General features: G+C 45.6%; 1 protein-coding gene across 1 annotated transcript; it reads right to left on the reverse strand.

Annotated features, from left to right (window-relative positions):
• Positions 1-4585: 4585 nt before the first annotated feature.
• On the reverse strand, positions 4586-15217 carry LOC134350930 (dematin-like). The gene is made up of 3 exons (XM_063056785.1): positions 15080-15217; positions 13247-13327; positions 4586-5706 (listed from the first exon to the last, which is right to left on the reverse strand). The coding sequence occupies exons 1-3, from the start codon at positions 15119-15121 to the stop codon at positions 5593-5595; spliced, it is 237 nt and encodes a 78-aa protein (XP_062912855.1). The 5' UTR covers positions 15122-15217; the 3' UTR covers positions 4586-5592.
• Positions 15218-20584: the final 5367 nt, after the last annotated feature.

Here is a 20584-nt window from a genome sequence, read left to right on the forward strand (position 1 = left end):
GAGGGGGTAAGCACAAAGGAGATGTTTTACAGAGAGTAGCGGGTGCCTAGAATGAATTGCCATAGACGTTGGTGGAGGCAAACAGAACAGTGGCATTTAAGGGACTCTTAAATGAATGTGAATGTGTAGAGAATGAGGGGATATGGATATTGTGTCAACAGAAGGAATTAGTTTGGTTAGGCATTCAGGTACCAGATTAATTAGTTTGGTACAACATCGTGGGCCGAAGGTCCTGTGCTACTGAGCCATACTTTTAGTTGATCATAGTCTCCTAATTGAGCTTCATCAATGTTAAGGGCTTTGTATATTAGAACGTCAAAGGTGTAAAATTGCTTGACAACAATTCACCAAGTTCATCCATTATCACAGAAACCATCGCCCTCCTTCCCACACCCAGCAGCACTAAAACCATCTCCTGTGTTCAGCTCCTTTCAGTTTGTTAATCTGCACAACAGAATGGGATAACAGAAATCTGAAAACTCCTGAGGACAAGAAACACATCAAACAAAAACTCAGCCTGCTAGACTGTCGGCACAGGACGGAGACCATGACGGGACAGAAGACACAGACAGAGGAAGAGGATGAGCAGAGGCCTTGGATTGCGCGTGGTGCTTAAACACATCCTTCGGGGCAGCCCATTTCACCTTACACCAGATTCTCTGAAGTCACTGTTATAACACGAGAGAGTACAGGAATTAGATAAGAGACAGAGAGAAACTGTGAGAACATGAGGAAAAGGAAAGGATGTCAATGGAGAGGAGAGATGGGAGAATGGGACAGAGAGAGGGGGGGAAGAGAGAAAGGGGGAAGAGAAGGGGAGGGGAGAGGGGAGAGAGTGGGTAGAGAAGAGAGAGGAGAGACAGAGAGAGAGAAAAGGGAAAGAGAGAGAGAGGAGACAGGGGGAGAGAGAGGGGGAGGGGGAGAGGGGGAGAGGGAGGGGGAGAGAGGGGGAGAGAGGGGGGAGAGAGGGGGAGAGAGGGGGAGAGAGGGGGAGAGGAGGGTGGAGGGGAGAGAAGGGGGAGGGGGGAGAGAGAGAGAGGAGAGACAGAGAGAGAGAAAAGGGAAAGAGAGAGAGAGGAGACAGGGGGAGAGAGAGGGGGGAGGGGGAGAGGGGGAGAGGGAGGGGGGAGAGAGGGGGAGAGAGGGGGAGAGAGGGGGAGAGAGGGGGAGAGAGGGGGAGAGAGGGGGAGAGAGGGGGAGAGAGGGGGAGAGAGGGGGGAGAGGAGGGTGGAGGGGAGAGAAGGGGGAGGGGGGAGAGAAGAGAGAGGAGAGACAGAGAGAGAGAAAAGGGAAAGAGAGAGAGAGGAGACAGGGGGAGAGAGAGGGGGGAGGGGGAGAGGGGGAGAGGGAGGGGGAGAGAGGGGGGAGAGAGGGGGGAGAGAGGGGGGAGAGAGGGGGGAGAGAGGGGGGAGGGGAGAGAAGGGGGAGGGGGGAGAGAAGGGGAGAGGAAGGTGGAGGGGAGAGAAGGGGGAGAGGAAGGTGGAGGGGAGAGGGGGAGAGGGGGGAGAGGGGGAGGGGGGAGAGGAGGGAGAGGGGGAGAGGGGGGAGAGAGGGGGAGAGAGGGGGAGAGAGGGGGAGAGAGGGGGAGAGAGAGGGGGGAAGAGAGAGGGGAAGAGAGAGGGGAGGGGAGAGAGGAGAGACAGAGAGAGAGAAAGGGGAAAGAGAGAGAGAGGAGTAAGGGAGGAGAGAGAAAGGGAGAGAGGGGGGAGAGGGAAAGGGAGAGAGGGGGGAGAGGGGGGAGAGAGGGGGAGGGGGTAAGGGGAAGGGGAGGGGGAGAGGGGAAAGAGAGGGGGAAGATGGGGGGGGAGAGAGGGGGAAGAGGGGGGAGGGGGAAGGGGGAGGGGGAGAGGGGGAGAGGGGAAGATGGGGGAGAGGGGAAGATGGGGAGGGGAGGGGAGAGAGAAGGGGAGGGGGAGGGGAAGAGAGGGAGAGGGGAGAGAGGGAGGGGGGGAGAGAGGGGAGAGAGGGAGGTGAGAGGGGGAAGAGGGGGGAGAGTGAGAAGAGGGAGAGAGAGAGATTGAGATTAATTGATTGATTGATTGATTTATTGGGAGAATGGGGGAGTTTGAGTGGAGTAACAGAACATTATTCCGTTACCCAGAACACTGGGGTGGCACGGTGGAGTAATGGTTAGCATAAAGCTTTACAATACAGGTGACCTGGGTTCAATTCCTGTCACTGCCTGTAAGGAGTTTGTACGTTCTCCCCGTGACTGCCTGGGTTTCCTCTGGGTGCTCCGGTTTCCTCCCACAGTCCAAAATACGTACCGGCTGGTGGGTTAATTGGTCATTGCAAATTGTCCTGTGATTGGGCTGGGATTAAATCAGGGGATCGCTGGGTGACACGGCTGGAAGGGCCGGAAGGGGCTATTCCATGCTGTAGCTCAATAAATAAAAATAAACAGAAATATCTGGGGAGAAGGAGAGTGGCCATGAAAGGGCAGAGAAACAAAGTGAAAGAGAACAAGAGAGTGACAGAGAGAATGAGGGAGTGACAGAGAGAATGAGGGACATTGAAGGGAGGACGAGAGGTGAGCTGAGAAAGGGAGACAGCATTAGACGGAGAGAGGAATGAGACACACAAGCAGAGAGAGAGAAAGAGCGAGGGAAAGTGGGGTTGAGAGTAAGCTTGATCAAAAGCCAGAGTACAGGTGATGACCCCATGGATTCTTCTCCTCTCCACATCTTTATTTCACACTTAGATGTAGGTTGAACTGAGATTCACTTCCCTTTGAAAGGTTTGCTTTGCTACAAAACACATCTACAAATTTGAGCAGCTAGTCCATTAAATGCCTGGATTACGCATTTGTTCAGCCACTGTACTGTTACCATGGTAACTGAATGGCACAGTAAGGACAGAAGGACAGGGTTGATTCACTCTGTGTTGTGTCAGCCCATTCAGATGCCACTACCCTCACGTCTGGTGATGTGCAGCTGATCGGCTGAGCAGTTTGTGGCTGCTGAAAACCTTTTTTCAGGTTTGAACATCACTATGCAGGGGTTTTCAGCCTGGAGTCCACAAACCCCTCGGTTAACGGTGGGGTCCATGGCCTAAAAAAGGTTGGGGGCCCCTGATCTAGAGCGAAAATATATGTAAGGCAAACGAATACATTTTCATAGAATAATTTTACAGCACTAATATTTATTCTTCAGTACAGATTCCAATATTACCACCTCAGTTTTTATAAACTTCCAAATTCTCACCTAATAGCAACACACTTACTGCAGCCTCACAGAATCAAATTCCAGAGGACTGGGCACCGGCAGATCAGAATGTCTCCGACCAGTGCCACATGTGAAAGAAGCAATATTGTAAAGCATTAGCAACACACATCAAAGTTGCGGGTGAACGCAGCAGGCCAGGCAGCATCTCTAGGAAGAGGTACAGTTGATGTTTCAGGCCGAGACTCTTCGTCAGGACCAACTGAAAGAAGAGCTAGTAAGAGAGCATTAGTTTATTCTATGGACAAAAATATAACTGATGCTCACTGGAATGATAGCAAAGTAACATTATCATTTGTGTGGATGTAGGAATCAGGAACGCTCATAGTTGGTTTCAATCCTTTAGTTCCTTAGGTCATCCATATGCTTCTTTGAGCTCAAACACCATTGTCTTGAGAACTAGTTCTTCAACTAGAGCAATGGATCCCTACAAGCTGTGGAATCTGAAGCAGACTTTTACATACAGCCGATTGCTGGGTGTAGCACCAAATACAAAATTGTCAGAGAATCACAAGGAGGTCGATCAGGCAGTACTCGGTGTTAGTGGAACTGCACAGGAGAGCAAGGTGGGAACTTTAAGATCTGGCCCTTGCACTTGCTGTGAAAATGAGATTGTCCACTCATCCGTCCCCATCAGTCCCCCTCTTGCAACCATCCCAGATGTAAGCCCTGCCCTACCCTCAACACCATTCAGGGCCGTAAACAGTTCTTTAGGTAGTACTTCACAGGTGAATCTACCAGTGTCATTTATTATATCTGGTGCTGCCCCCTCCACACTGATGAATCAGATGCAGATTTGGGGGGGGGGGGCAACTTCATTGAGCATCTTTGCTCTGTCCGTTGTAACTACCAGGACCTCTCAGAGGCGACCCAGTTTAATTAAACTTTGTATTGCCACAGTGACATGCTCTCTTCTCCTGCCACATTGAGGCCAGGCACAGATTAAAGGAGCAACACCCCATATTCTGTCTTGGTAGTCTCCAACCTGACGACATCAGCATTGATTTCCCTAATGTCCGATAACCACTGCCCTCTGCCTCCCCCCACTTTGTTTTCCCTTATCACTGGGGTCTAATTATCCTTTCTCTTCCCACTCCCACACCTTCACAACCTGCCCATGAGTTCCCCTTCTAGTTCTCCACCTTCTTCCCTTTATTCCATGGTCTATGTCCTCTCCTATTGGATTCATCCTATTCAGTCCATTGCCTCCTCCACTTATCCTCTTCCCACATCATCACCACTTCTTCCCCTCTCTCTCACCCCCTCTTCCACCCAACCCTGCACCTACCCACCCACTTCCCCCACACCTCACTTATCACCCACTAGTTTCTGCTTCCTCACCCCCCACCACCCCCACCCTTGGATTCTGCCCTCTTCCTTCCCAGTCCTGATGAAGAGTCTCGGCTCGAAACGTCAACGTTCATTCCACTCCATTCATGTTGCTTAACTTACTGGGTTCCGCTAGCACCTCTTCACTCCAGTCTAACATCTGCCTTCTTTGTGTTTGCAGAAAATGTATTATTTTGCATTCCAGTGCCAGTAACAGAGAGATTTCAGTCACCCTGTACAGAGTATATACCGCACTCTTCCATTTACATACAGCTAACTGCATGCCAGGTTCTGACAGCACAGAGAATATAGATTAGATCAGGACTTGGGCCAACTTGTATCTACCAGTAGTAATTCTGCACGGTGCCTTATTGTGTTGTGCTAGCCACTGCATTGAAAGATGTTGCCGCAGGTTTAATGTTTTTTTTAAGCTATCTTATCCCAGAAATTTTAATGAAGAATACAGAGAACATTTGGAAGAAGAAACGGATTTATTCTAGATCTGGGGATGAATGGCGATGATAAGGCAAGGGAATGTGCAGGGCACCCAGTGGGGTCTCATGCCCCGTTCTTTATTAAAGGGAAATGCTACTGACAAAGCATTGGAACAGAAGCTGACGATTTAGCTGGCCTCACCAGAAAGGCCACAATGAATGCTGTGCTGATCACATGTGAAACTACTCTGCAATCACAGAGCAACATCTGAGATAATAAACTATTTGGCATTGTCTATGTATGAAGAGGCTCCAGAACTATAAGCAGATTTGTCAGTTGTTAAAGTGGTAGCATTTCTGCCCTGTGATTCAGTGGGAGCAGTGAGCACACTCAATTTAAACCATAAGATCACCTGTGTTCCACTCCAGGATATTAAGAGTGGATTTCATAAAATAGAAGGGAAAAAAATGAGAAAAAAATTAAAAGTTAGGCAATTACTGTTGCTAGTGATACATTGTAGGGATAACATCCAGCAGAGAGGAAGTCAGCCACCTGTAAAGAGAAAGAGTCTCATCGGGAGAGTTTCTGGAAGGATTCCCCTTTCACGTTAAAAGAGGCAAGCCTTCTTCTTCAGCTCAGTCCTCCTCCACTGGGGCAACTTATCAAATTCCTTTATGGTCATCCCAAAAACCTCTTGGAACTCCTCGGGAGACAGGTGCCTCTGTTAAAAAAGGAATAAACATCGATCAAGCTCCAGAGATAACAAATCCATCAGGTCAATGCCCCAACTGATTTACCCCAAACAGTTCGCTTACTTCTCTGTTTCACTCAAAGAGCTCCTCTTTGAGTTGATGTCACGGCCAAAGAAGCTCACAACACTTTTACTTCCTCGGGAGGATAAAGAAATTTGACATGTCCCCATTGACCTTTACCGATTTTTATCAAAGCATTCTACCCAGATGCATCGTGGCTTGGAATTAGAGTCACATCAGGTTAATTATCACTGACGTAGGCCATGAATCTTCTTGTTTTGTGGCAGCAGTACAGTGCAATACATAAAATATAAGTTACAATAAGAAATAAATGAGTAGTGCAAAAAGAAAACGAAATAGTGAGGTATGTTAATGGACTGATGACAGAGGGAAAGAAGCTGTTCCTAAAACACTGAGTCTGTGTCTTCAGGCTCCTGTACCTCCTCCCTGATGGCAGTAATGGAAAGAGGGTATTGTCCTGGGTAGCTGGGGTCCTTAATGACGGATGTTGTCATCTTGAGGCATCACCAAGATGTCCATGATGTTGGGCAAGATAGTGCCCACGATGGAGCTGACTGAGTTTGCAACCCTCTGTGCTTTGCCCCCCCCCCATACCAGATGGTGATGCAACAAATGTGAATGTTCTCTACTCTACACCTGTAGACTTTCGCTAAAGTCTTTGGTGATGTATCAATCACCTCAAATCCCTCATGAAATATATCCACTGGCATGTAATTACATCAATATGTCTGGCTCAAGATAGATCCTCAGAGATGTTGACATGCAGGAAGTTTAAACTACTCACCCTTTCCATTGCTGACCCCTTGATGGGAATTGTTGTTCTCTTGACACCCCTCCCTGAAGTCCATAATCAACCCTTGGGTCTTACCGAGATTGAGTGCAAGATTATTGGTATGGCAATTTCTTTACATACTGTATGACTGCAAGAAACTACACAGAGTTGTGAATGCAGCTGGGTACATAATAGAAACCACCCTCCGAGGACTATGACTATACTTCTCACTGCCTCAGTAGAGCAGCTAGCATGATCAAAGACCACACCCGCCTCAGATGTTCTCTCTTCTCTCCTCTCGCATTAGCCAGAAGATACAAAAGCATGAAAGCTTGCACCACCAGGCTTAAGGACAGCTTCTGTCCCACAGTTATCAGACTCTTGGACAGGTCTCTTGTACAACAAGATGGGCTCTTGACCTCACAATCTACCCTGCCCTTTATTATTTACCTGAACTACATTGTCTCTGTAATTCTCATACTTTATTTTATTATTTTTACCTTCTTCTACCTCAGCCATCTGCTGCTTGGCACATGGGAGCAAGAACCATGCAAACACCACTCCTCTCATTCTTCATGTCCACATATTGTCACTGCTCTCCTCACCACTCAAGGAGAGCCTAGAGAAGATAAGCCACTTGCTAAAGGGATTGGGGGGGGAGGGGGGGAGGACGAGTTGTGGCAAGTTGGGTGGGAAGAGAGAAATGGAGAGCAGTGTAGATGGAAGAGACGAAATGATACAAGTTCTGCCCATCATCCTTTCCCTGTCCGTCTCTATGTACAATCAACCTGGCTGTTTGCCGCAATCACAACAATCTTATAATTAATATATGATGGTAATCTTATTCCACCAGCCACATCTTCATTCTCCACAGAAATTTCTTGCTTTCATTTACATTTCACTGCTACTCAGCCTAACGCACTTTTCGTAACCACAAAATACTCTGCAGATGCTGGGGTCAAAGCAACACGCACAACATGCTGGTGGAGCTCAGCAGGTCGGGCAGCATTAATTCTGGTTCTGAGACGAAGTACCTTCATCAGCACTGAGAAAGAGAGAGGTGTGTTAGAGGAACTCAACAGGTCGGGCAGCACCCGTGGAAACAAACAGTCAATATTTCGGGCCGGGACCTGAAACGTTGACTGTTTGTTTCCACGGGTGCTGCCCGACCTGTTGAGTTCCTCTAATACACCTCTCTCTTTCTCAGTGCTGATGAAGGTACTTTGTCTCAGAATCAGAATTAATATAGCCAGATATGTTGTGGAATTTGTTGTTTTACAGCAGCAATACATTGTAATACATAGTAATAAAAACTATAGATTACAGTAAATATAACAGTGATAAAACTATAAATTACAATAAATATATATAAAAATAAATAAGTAGTGCAGAAAGGACTGGAAAATACTGAGGAAGTGTTTGTGGGTTCATTGTCCATTCACGAATCAGATGACAGAGAGGAAGAAGCTGTTCCTGAAACATTTGAGGTTCCTGTACCTTCTCTTTACGGTAACAATGAGAAGAGGGCATGTCCTGGGTGCCCGGGGACCTTAATGATGGGTGCCACCTTTTTGAGGCATGGCCTTTTGAAGTTGGCCTGGATGCTAGCGGGGCTCGTGCCCATGACGGAGCTGGCTGAGTGTACAACTTATCGTAGCTTTTTCCAATCCTGTGCGGTGGTCCCTCCACTCCAGACGGTGATGCAACACTCTCCACAGTACATCTGTAGAAATTTGCGAGTGTCTTTGGTGACATATGAATTCTCCTCAGACTTCTAATGAAATACAGCTGCTGTTGTGCCTTCTTTGTAATTGCGTCAACATGTTGGGCCCAGGAGAGATCTTCAGACATGTTGACACTCAGGAACTTGAGACTGCTCATCCTTTCCACTTCTGATCTCTCGTTGAGGACTGGTGTATGTTCTCTGAATTGCCCCTCCCTGAAGTCCACAATCGATGCTGTGCAAGGTTGTTGCCGCGACACCATTCCATCAGCTGATTGTCTCACTCCTCTACACCTCATCACCCATCTGAAATTCTACCAACAATAGCCGTGTCATCAGCAAATTTATCAATAGGGTTTGAGCTTTGCCTAGCCACACAGTCATGAGTGTAGAGAGTTGAGCAGCAGGCTAAGCACGCATCCTTGAGGTGCACCAGCATTAATCGTCAGTGAGGAGGAGATGTTATTTCCGATCTGCACAGACTGCAGACTCAAGGTGGGGAAGCCAAGGGTCCAGTTGCAGAGGGAGGTACAGAGGCCCAGGCACTGGAGCTTTTTGACTAGAACTGAGGGTTTGATTGTTTTGCACACTGAGCAGCAGTCAATAAACAGCAGTCTGACCAAAGTATTACTATTGACAAGGCAATCCAAGGCCAAGTACTGAACATTACACAGACCGAGAGGTGTAAGGTGATGATAACTGTTCAAACACATCTATTCTGCACGACCACCCCCTCACTTTCCTTGCCGCTTACTGAAATGCCCTGTTGCAATGGATGATCACCTTGGTGGGTTTCTACTGTAGACCCTCTCATAGTCAAAGGGAACTAGAAAAACAAATTTGCAGGGAGAGGTTGATTAGGGATCATCAACACTTTATGCATGGGAGATAATGTCTCATGAACTTGATTCAAAATTTAAGATTGTTTAGTGTCATTTCCAGTATATAATTGTTACACCGGGTCTGATGCAGCACATAAAAACACAATAACATAAACAACACACTAATAAAAACACTATACAGTAAATAAAAATATATGGGATAGCTTATATGCATAGTTTGGTTGTATGTACATAAAGTGATGCTAGGTCCAGGAAGTCTGTACATAAGGTGAGAGGCAGGAAACGAGAACGTAGCATTGGAAGTGTCGATCAGCCTCACTGCTTGGGGAAAGTAACTGCTTCTGAGTCTGGTGGTCCTGACGTGGATGCTACATAGTCTCCTTCCTGACGGGAGTGGGACAAACAGTCCATGAGCAGGGTGTGTGGGATCCTTCATGATACTGACGGCCTTTTTAGGCACCTTTTTGTATATATTGGTGGGAAGGCTGGTGCAAGTGATGTGGTGGGCAATTTTGACTGCCCTTTGTATCTTCCTGTCTGCCGCAGTGCACTTTCCATACTATGTAGTGATGCTAGTATGTTCAGAGGATGTCCTCTGTAGAAGGTCATGAGTATTGATGTGCATAGTCAAGTTTTCTTTAGCCTCCTCAGAAAGTAGAGGCGCTGGTGGGCTTTCTTGATTGTATGTGTTCTGGGACCATGAGAGGTTGTGCAAGGTGTGTAATCCCAGGAGTTAGAAACTGCTCACAGTTTCCACTGCTCTGCCGCCAATGTGAAGATGGATATGAGGATTTGATTGAGATTTTGAAGAAGTAACCAAGAAGGTCGGTGTGGTAGACGTAGTGAAGATGGACTTCAGTAAGACCTTTAATAAGGTTCCATATGGTAGGCTGCCATGGAAAGTTAGATCACACGGAATCCATGAAGAACTAACTCATTGTCTTGATGGTAGGAAGCAGGGGACAATGGTGGAAGGTTGTTTTTTTTTAAGTGGAGGCCCTTAACTAACGGTGCTCCTCAGGAATCAGTACTGAGCCTGTTGCTATTTGCCATCTGAATCAATGATTTGGATGAGAAAGTTTACAGATTACACCAAACTAGATCTTATTTGGTTTCATCTGCAAACTTTCTAGTCATAGACAATGAAGATGGTTATCAAGATTTACAGAGAGACCTTGACCAGCTGGGTAAGTGGGCCTAAGGAATGGAAAATGGAGATAAATTCAGAAAGGTGTGAGGTGTTGACTTTGGGAAGACATACAGGGATAAGACAATCAGAGTAAAATGTAGGGTCCTGGGGAGTGTTGTAGAACAGAGGGACCTAGGATTACAAGTACACAGCTCCCTGTACAAGTGTGGTGAAGAAGGCTTTTGGCATGCTGGCGGTAACCAGTCAGGAGATTGAATATAGAAGTTGGGATATTATGTTGCAGTCGTACAAGACTTTGAAGAGGCTGCATTTTGAATATTGTGTTCAGTTTTGGTCACTGTTATTGGAAAATGCCATTAAACTGGATTGAGTGCAGAGGAGATTTACAAAGCTGTTGCCAGGACTCAAAATTGAGCAGGATGGGACTTTATTCACCCGAGTCTATGAGAATATGGGGTGATTATTCAGAAGTGCATAAAATCTTGAGGGACATTGACATGGTCAATGTGCATGGTCTTTTCCCCAGGACTAGGGAATGAAGAACTGGAAGGCATAGGTTCAAAGTGAGAGGGGAGAGGTTTAATAGGAACCCGAGGGACAACTTCTTCACCCAGAGGGTGGTCTATGCATGGTACGAGCTGCCAGCTGGAAAGGTTGAGGCAAATACATTAACCACATCTAAAAGACACTTACAGGTAGAAAATAGGATAGGAAAGGTTTAGAGGAATATGGGTCAAATGCTTGGTTGCCATGGACCAGTTGGGCTGAAGGGCCTGTTTCTATGCTATCTCTCATTTTCCCAGTTTTGGTAAAGAGGTACATACTTACAAAGATTCTCTTTCCACAGTTACTACCTGACCTGCTCAGTTTATCTGGAAGCAGTTTTGTTTGAGGTTTGGAATTGGAATTAGTTATTATTGTCACATGTATTGGGGTACAGTGGGAAGCTCACCTCACATACTGTTCATACATTCAAAGTACAAATTAAATTTATTTCTCCATATGCTACCTTAAGATTCATTTTCTTGCAAGCATTCACAGTAAAACAAAGAAATATAACGGGAACCAATGAAAAACTACACACAAAGATTGACAAATTGATATCAGTTCATTACACAGTGTATTGAGGCAGAGCAAGATAAAACAAGATTGCAGACAGCAGCTGAAAACATTAAGGTGCAAGATCATAACAAGGTACAGTAGAGTGTGGGGTCAAGAATTCATTTTGTTGTACTAAAGAACCATTCAATAGCCTTATAACAGTGGGATAGGAGCTGATTTTGAGCCAAGTGATGAGTGCTTTCAGGCTTTTGTATCTTCTGCCTAATGGAAGAGGGAGAAGAGAGAATTCCAAAGTGGGTGGGTGGGATTATTCTGGTTGCTAAACTGAGGTGGCAAGAAATGAAAAGAGTTTATAGAGGAGAGTCTGGTTTCCATAATGTGCTGAGCTGTGTCCACAAGTCTCTGCAGTTTCTGGTGGTCACATACAGAGCAGCTGCCATACCAAGCAATGGGCATCCAGATAGGATGCGTCCAGTGGTACTTTGATAAAAATTGGCACGAGTCATTGGGGACATGCCAGATTTCTGTAGCCTCCTGAGGAAGTAGAGGCATTAGTGAGCTTTCCTGATCATGGCATCAGCATGGCTGGACCAGCAGGCACCATTGTTTTCACTGAGAATTGCATATGTAGTCACAGTATTTAAACCTACATCATCAACCTTAAGATGAGAGATTTCATTTGGAACAAATCAGACAGCCCTCTCATGCTCTTAAAATTTACACTTCACAATTCACCTTTGAAAGTTAATGTTGAATCTGATTTCTATTTTTAGGTGGCAGATCACTGGAGGTCACAAACTCACTAGTTTCTACACATCACCTCTAGGTTTTTTATCAACCGTCTGAATTTGTCCCAGATGTAGAGCCCACCTCCAGCTGAAGTGTCTCAATCCAAAACATCAACTGTCCATTTGTCTCCCTAGATGCTGTTTGACCCACTGGATCCCTCCAACAGCCTTTGTCCAGTGATGACCAGTGCTTCTGCCACTGGGCACAGTTTCCCCCTGATAACTTTAAAGACCTCTTCAAACATGGCTAAATCTTCTCTGCCCAAAGGAGAACACCACAGCTTGTCTTGTCCTCCATATACCTGCTCCCTCGTCCCTTGTCCCTTCTCCTCCTGACTTTCCCAAGCTGTTAACGCACTTAGAACCAGAGACAAACACACTGTTTCACTCAAGGCCAAACCAATGATTGAAAAAGAACAACTTCCACACTTGTTTGTTCAATACTCAACCATTAAGCAAGGATTCTATTTTAACAGCCTTCTCCACTTGTCTGCCACCTTTAGCCTTACATTAAGTAACTCTTCCTACATTCTTCTTTAAAATTAAGTTTATTTTACTTTTTCTTAACCTTCCCACCAAAGGGAATCAGCACCCATTACTCTCAGTCTCCTTCCTACCATTCGCTATTTGTTTTGTACTATCTGCAAACTGAACTCCAATCAAGAGAAAATCTGCAGACGCTGGAAATCCAAGCAAAACACACAACATGCTGGAGGAATTCAGCAGGCCAGGCAGAATCTATGGAAAAGACCATAAGACTGTAAGATATAGGAGCAGAATTAAGTCATTTGGTTCATAGAGTTTCCTCTGACATTTCATCATTGCTGATCCAATTTTCCTCTCAGCCCCAATTTCCTGTCTTCTCCCTGTATCCCTGCATGTTCTGAGAAATCAAGAATCTGTCAACCTCTGAGTAAACAGTCAAAGTTTCGGGCCAAAACCCTTCAAAAGGACTGCAACTTGAACTGCTGCTTTATGTACCATCATTATTAGACAGTAATCACCTGTCACACATCTCCTTTCAGTTTGTTAAACTGTTCCTGACAGCTCTCTCCATTAAAACCCATAACCTCCTGTCTTTGGGCCGCTGCTCCTTAATCCCATTATTTTGGTGGTCTTACTGAGGGCAGTTTGTTAACTCTCGTCCTTACCTCCAGTTGTGGCCTGTCCACTCCCTGAGGCAAGTTGATGCTTCTGCTGCTGCATGCCTTCAGTAACTCATAGGGGTAAATCTGTGTAGGCAGTGCATGGAACAAAATTCATTGCAATTCAGCTTTCAATATCCACTCCTGACTTAAACTGGTGCACTCTCTACTAACAAGATAGGCATTCTCTGCCACAATGACCTTTATCCCCCCCCCACCCCTCCAGGTCAAGGGGCAGAGACTGCCCTTTCCCTACTGTGAAGACCGCAGAGGCTGGGTTGTCCCTCTGGCTGCACCCTTGCAGCCTGTTCAATTAACTCCAGTACTACCTGTTTGTGACAGGACAGTACAAGGAAACAGCAGCCTGACCGGTGAACTCCAGAACCACCTATTGTGAGGGGACAGTGCAGGGAAACAGGAGCCAAGCTCACCACTCACTCCCATTAACTTTCCTCTTTGCAGGAGGAAAACCTACATCCTCAAAGTGAACACTAGCAAGCAGGAACTCACTCATGAAACATTTTATTTTGAGAAATAGTTCAATCAAAAATGACAGTGGTGGGAAATTATAGGAGAATATCTAAAGAGATAGGATGTATGTACACTTGGAAAGGCAGGGTCTGCTCAGGCAATGTCCGTGTGGCTTTCCATACAGGTAATCCTGCCTCACAAAGTTGATTGAGTTCTTTTGAGGAGGTAACCAGGGAGAGTGATGAAGACAGGGGCTTCAGGTAAGTCTATGTGGAATTTAGTAAGGTCTTTGACAAGGTCTTGCATGGTAGAAAATCACAGCACATGGGATCCAAGGCAAGCTGGCTAATTGGATGCAGAATTGGCTAAGAAGCAGAGGGTAATGGTGGAAGGATACTTTTATGATTAGAAGTCTGCGACTACTGGCGTCCCAGGGACTCTTGCTGGTTGTGGTATTTATCAATTTAAATGTGAATGTAGAAGTGTGTTTGGTGACAGGAAAGCTGGTGGTGCTCTGGATAGTGAGGAAGGTTATCTAAGGCTGGGTCAGATGGGAGGATGGGCAGGGCTTTGGCAGATGGAATTGAATCCAAGAAGTGTGAGGCGACACACCTCAGGAAGTCAAGTAGATTGGTAAGGCGCTAAGAAAGGCTACAAAACAGAATGAACTACAGGCCTGAATCTATCGCTTCATGACAGTAGTAACACAGGCATGAAGGAGTGTAGAAGGCATTCAGAATTCATGGGTTGTGGAATAGAACACAAGGGTTGGAATATTATGACCCAATTTGTAAAACGCCTATTAGACTGCCCCTTGGGACCATTATGTGTAGTTTTGGTCGCCACATTATGAGAAGGGTGTGATTAGAGTATAGAGGATATTCACCAGGATGTTGTCTGGACTGTAGTTATGGGGGAGAGACTGGATAGGCTTGCTTTCCCTGGAATGAAGGAGGATGAGGGATGTCCTAATAAAGATATATAAAATTATGAGAGGGATGAATAGCATAGTCAGAATCTTTTCCCAATGGTCAGGGTTAGCAAAAATAGTGGGAAGTATGTGCAAAGTGAAAGTAGGGAATTATATATGGATTTTTGGGGAAATGATTTTGTACCAAGAGATCTGATATCTGGAATGTGTTGCTAGAAAAGGTGAGGGGATTGGAGACAGTCGCTATGTTTCAGAGGCGTTTACTCAGACACTTGAATGAGCAAAGCACAAAAGGATATGACCCTACTGAGAGCAATTGGGATTAGTGCAGATGGGCAGAATTGGCAGCATGAAGGAGGTGGGCCGAAGGGCCTGTTTCTCTGCCTTTCCACTCTGTGACTGTAATGACTCCCCCAAGGCTCAAGGCAAAGTCTGACCTTCTGCTCCAACATAGTGGGTAAGGAGGAACCTCGGTCCATCCTGGCCGTCAGGGTCACCCCATTCTGTAATGATAAATTCAGAGGCAGCAAATCCACACTGCAGCACAGGGTCCCAACATCACTGGTGTAAGCAGCTCAGCCCCACGGAGACAGGCCTCACCCCTTACCCACCTTAACCCCCTCCCAATGCTCTTGCACCCGTACCTTACACCACCATGCCACTGCACCCACCTTCTGCCCCAGCACCGCGCGCCTGCATCCACCTTACACCACCATGCACCCCACACCCGCTACACCCCTTACTCGCCTCACACCTCCTAAACTACCCTCCTTACTACCACTTACACCCCAACTCCCCTTACCCACTACACAAAAGACACAGAAGGGACGGGCAAACCCCAGGGACTGTTGGAGGATGGGTTGGCCTCAGGGGCAGGGGGATGTGGGGTGATGCCAAGGATTGAAGAGGACAGTGACCGTCCAACATGCGGTGTGGTGATCTGAGCCTGGGCCCACCAGTGCCAGGTGCTCTAGCCGTGGGAGGTCTACATCCATTCATTGTCCGGTCCTGTTAAGATGGTATTACTAAATGTGTGTGACAGCTAATGGTAGTCAAAAAACTAAGACATCCGAGTAAAAACATCACTAAAAATACCTTTCCTGAGGTAAATTGTGTTAAATTACCAACATAACAGTGAAGATGGCGAGCCGAGTTTGGGGGATGAATTGATGCAAGTTTAGTTCCAGAGCTCATAGAGCTGGCTGGGAGCAAGGTTGGATTGCTCAGGGCACCAAATTATCGCCTAGTTTACCTTCATATTTTATCTCCCCCTCCTTATGGTTTTTAAAATTGCCTTCTGTTGTTTTTAAAAGTTTACCAATCCTCTAATGGCCCACTAAGCTTTGCTCTATTCACACCCTCTCTTTTGCTTTTATGTCAGCTTTGTCATCCCTTGTCAGCCAAGGTTGTGAATTTTGAATTGATTTGACTTTATTTCTTACATCCTCCACATACATGAGGAGTAAAAATCTTTGTTATGTCTTCATCTAAATGTTCAATGTGCAATCATAGTAACTTATAATAATTTATAATAAAAAACAGTCTATGTAATATAGAAATACACTTAAATCAGCATGAGTTAATCAGTCTGATGGCCTGGTGGAAAAAGCTGTCCCGGAGCCTGTTGGTCCTGGCTTTTATGCTGCAGTACTGTTCCCCGGATGGTAGCAGCTGGAATAGTGTCATCTTTCCTTTAGAATACTTTGGGATGAGTCTATCCTGCACCTCCTGAATTGCCCCCAGAAACTCCAGCCATATCTGCACTGCTGTCATCCATGCTACTGTCCCCTTCCAATGAACTTTGGCCGGCTCCTCTCTCATGCCTCTGTAATTCCCTTTACTCCACTGTAATACTGATACATCTGACTTCAGCTTCACCCTCTCAAATTGCAAGGTGAATTCTATCGTATTATGATCACTGTCTCCTAAGGGTTCCTTTACCTTAAGCTCCATAATCATATCCAGTTCATTACACAACACCCAATCCAGAATTGCCGATCCCCTAGTGTGCTCAACTACAAGCTGCTCTATAAATCCATCTTGGATGCATCTTACATATTTTCTCTTTTGCGATCCCGCAACAATTTGATTTTCCTAATCTATCTGGATATTGAAATCCCCCATGACTAATATAACAATACCTTTTTGAAATGACTTTTTCTATCTCCTGCTGTAAATTGTAAACCACATGCTAGCTGCTGTTTGAAGGCCTGTAAATAACTCCCATCAGGGTCCTCTTATCATTGCAGTTTCTTAACTCTACCCACAAGGATTCTACATCTTCTGATCGGACAAAGTCAGCATGGATTTGTGAAAGGAAAATCATGTCTGACGAATCTCATAGAATTTTTTGAGGATGTAACTAGTAGAGTGGATAGGGGAGAACCAGTGGATGTGGTATATTTGGATTTTCAAAAGGCTTTTGACAAGGTCCCACATAGGAGATTAGTGTGCAAACTTAAAGCACACGGTATTGGGGGTAAGGTATTGGTGTGGGTGGAGAATTGGTTAGCAGACAGGAAGCAAAGAGTGGGAATAAACGGGACCTTTTCAGAATGGCAGGCGGTGACTAGTGGGGTACCGCAAGGCTCAGTGCTGGGACCCCAGTTGGTTACAATATATATTAATGACTTGGATGAGGGAATTAAATGCAGCATCTCCAAGTTTGCGGATGACACGAAGCTGGGTGGCAGTGTTAGCAGTGAGGAGGATGCTAAGAGGATGCAGGGTGACTTGGATAGGTTGGGTGAGTGGGCAAACTCATGGCAGATGCAATTTAATGTGGATAAATGTGAAGTTATCCACTTTGGTGGCAAAAATAGGAAAACAGATTATTATCTGAATGGTGGCCGATTAGGAAAAGGGGAGGTGCAACGAGACCTGGGTGTCATTATACACCAGTCATTGAAAGTGGGCATGCAGGTACAGCAGGCGGTGAAAAAGGCGAACGGTATGCTGGCATTTATAGCGAGAGGATTCGAGTACAGGAGCAGGGAGGTACTACTGCAGTTGTACAAGGCCTTGGTGAGACCACACCTGGAATATTGTGTGCAGTTTTGGTCCCCTAATCTGAGGAAAGACATCTTTGCCATAGAGGGAGTACAAAGAAGGTTCACCAGATTGATTCCTGGGATGGCAGGTCTTTCATATGAAGAAAGACTGGATGAACTGGGCTTGTACTCGTTGGAATTTAGAAGATTGAGGGGGGATCTGATTGAAACGTATAAGATCCTAAAGGGATTGGACAGGCTAGATGCAGGAAGATTGTTCCCGATGTTGGGGAGGTCTAGAACGAGGGGTCACAGTTTGAGGATAGAGGGGAAGCCTTTTAGGACCGAGGTTAGGAAAAACTTCTTCACACAGAGAGTGGTGAATCTGTGGAATTCTCTGCCACAGCAAACTGTTGAGGCCAGTTCATTAGCTATGTTTAAAAGGAAGTTAGATATGGCCCTTGTGGCTACAGGGGTCAGGGGGTATGGAGGGAAGGCTGGGTTCTGAGTTGGATGATCAGCCATGATCATAATAAATGGCGGTGCAGGCTCGAAGGGCCGAATGGCCTACTCCTGCACCTATTTTCTATGTTTCTATGTTTCTATGATCTTATGTCACTCTAGCTAAAGATTTTATTTCATTTTTTACCAGCAGAGGCACTCCTCCTTGTCTGCCCACCTGCCTGTTCTTTCGATAGATTGCGTATCCTTGGATATTAAGCTCCCAACTACAATTGTCTTTCAGCCATAACTCTGTGATACCCACAACATCATGTCTGCCAATCTCTAACTGCACTATAAGTTCATCTACCCCATTTCGTATACTGCATGCATTCAAGTATAACACCTTCAGTCCTATACTTGTCACCCTTTTCAGTTTTGTCCTCCTTTTACACTGCAACTCATCCCACTGACTGCAATTTTGCCCTGTCATCTGTCTTGACAATGATATTAATTAATGCTGTTTTGCACCGACTGCTTTGTTTATATGTAAACCACGTTTCAGAGTAATGACAGGAAGTGCTGAAAAGTGGATAACCCTGGATTTTTACTCTCTGTCATTGACTCTCTTCATTTCAAGTTCATGTTCAGTTTATTGTCAATCAACTATACACATGTATACAGCTAAACAAAACAGTGTTCCTTGGGGGTCAAGGAGCAAAACACAGTGCTGTGCAGAAGTCTTAGGCACGTATACATACCTGGAGTGCCTAAGACTTTTGCATAGTACTGTGGTAACTTTATTACTGCACTGCCACCACAAGAAAAACAAATTTCATGACGTACGTGAGTGATGATAAACCTGATTCTGATATGGGTCTCTATTGTGGACTAAGTGTGGGAAGGGGGCAGGGAGAGGGAAATCATGGTTGGGGAAGGGAGAGGGAGAGCACAGGAAACACCAGGGAGATGTTCTGTAATGACCAATGCTTGGAATCAAATGACCTTGCCTGTTGTCTCAGGGCTGGATGTGTCTGCACCCGTGCCAACTGCCCTGCCCCTGCCAACCAATCCACCTCTGCCATCTACCTGTCTCACACCCCTCCCATGGTGCTCGACCCTCGCCATACCCAACATACTTAGCTCCTGCCAGATTTACAAACTCATTCTCCGCTCCACATTGACAAATACAGTACTTGGGCACATATATGCTGTGTATTTCTATCACCGTTTTTGTTTCCAGCAGAGTTCCTTCCTTTGACATTGGACATTAAATGTTAATTCTCACCTCTTCCAATCTGCGCCTTGTAAGGCATGAAAATGCCCGACGCAGGCCTCTCATGGTCTGAGTCGACGTTCCCTCCCTCCCTCACCTCTTGTACAGGGCACATTCCAGAGCATGTATTGAGCACTTACCTGGATATCTGTAAGAACAAGAGAAGAATGATAAGAACAGATGGTTTCAGAAATACTGAGATTTTATTCCCAGTCTGAACATTCCCAATAAAAATCACCCTCTCTGCAGGAGGCCAAAATTTGAGAGACAAATGTGCATGTTACAGAAAAGACACTTCACTGAATTTGTTCATGAACTTTATAAGAACAGAAAGGACTAGACAATCTGAGAATTGAACCTTTGAAGGGTGGAAGGATCTGGAACAAACCCAATTTATTCAGATCCGGTTGTGCCAAAACTTTGGCCCTTTGTAACCACAAATGAGCAAAAGTTCATTTTTCCACCAGTACCATTACCAAGAAATGGAAGCAATAATTTGTCCAAAGTACGTGTTAGTTTTCCCTGCAGTGGAGGAGGCTTATAGAGGGACCTAATAGCAGTATTTAAAGTTAAGGGCCATTGATAGAGTAAATAGTAGGAAACTTTTTCCCATGTCAGAGATACGTTAAGTGGTGCACTGGAGGAAGTACAGAAGAGATTGGAGAACATTGATTATGCAGTATTGTGAGCAGTTTTGGGCCCTTTATCTTAGAAAGGATGTGCTGAAACTGGAGAGGGTTCAAAGGAGGTTCACGAAAATAATTCTAGATTTCAATGGCTTGTTACAAGAAGAGCATTTGATGGCTCTGGCTCTGTATTCACTGGAATTCAGAAGAATGAGAGGTGACCTCATTGAAACCTAATGAATGGTGAAAGGCCTTGCTGGACTGGATGTGGACAAGATATTTCCTATGGTGGGAGAGTCTAAGACGAGAGGACACAGCCTCTGAATAGAGGTGTGTCCTTTTAAAATGGAGATGAGGATAAATTTCTTTAGCCAGAGAGTGGTGAATCTGTGGAATGCTTTGCCACAGGCAGCTCTGAAGGCCAAGTCTGTATGTATATTTAAGGCAGAGGTTGATAGATTCTTGATTGGTCAGTGCATGAAAGGATACAGAGAGAAGACAGGAGTCTGGGGCCAAGAGGAAAACTGGATCAGCCATGATGAAATGGCGGAGCAGACTCGATGGGCTAAATGGCCTAATTCTGCTCCTATGTCTTATGTTGATCAACTA

The sequence above is a fragment of the Mobula hypostoma genome, chromosome 8 (genome assembly GCF_963921235.1).
Source record: "Mobula hypostoma chromosome 8, sMobHyp1.1, whole genome shotgun sequence".
In the NCBI taxonomy this organism is placed as follows: domain Eukaryota; kingdom Metazoa; phylum Chordata; class Chondrichthyes; order Myliobatiformes; family Myliobatidae; genus Mobula; species Mobula hypostoma.

Excerpts from the sequence above, each read along its gene's own strand:
- LOC134350930 (XM_063056785.1), bottom strand. The coding sequence starts at position 15,121 with ATGGACCGAGGTTCCTCCTTACCCACTATGTTGGAGCAGAAG. Across the intron at positions 13,328-15,079 it reads CCACTATGTTGGAGCAGAAG|ATTTACCCCTATGAGTTACT; the intron begins GTCAGACTTTGC and ends CTGCCTACACAG. Across the intron at positions 5,707-13,246 it reads TGGACAGGCCACAACTGGAG|AGGCACCTGTCTCCCGAGGA; the intron begins GTAAGGACGAGA and ends CTTTTTTAACAG.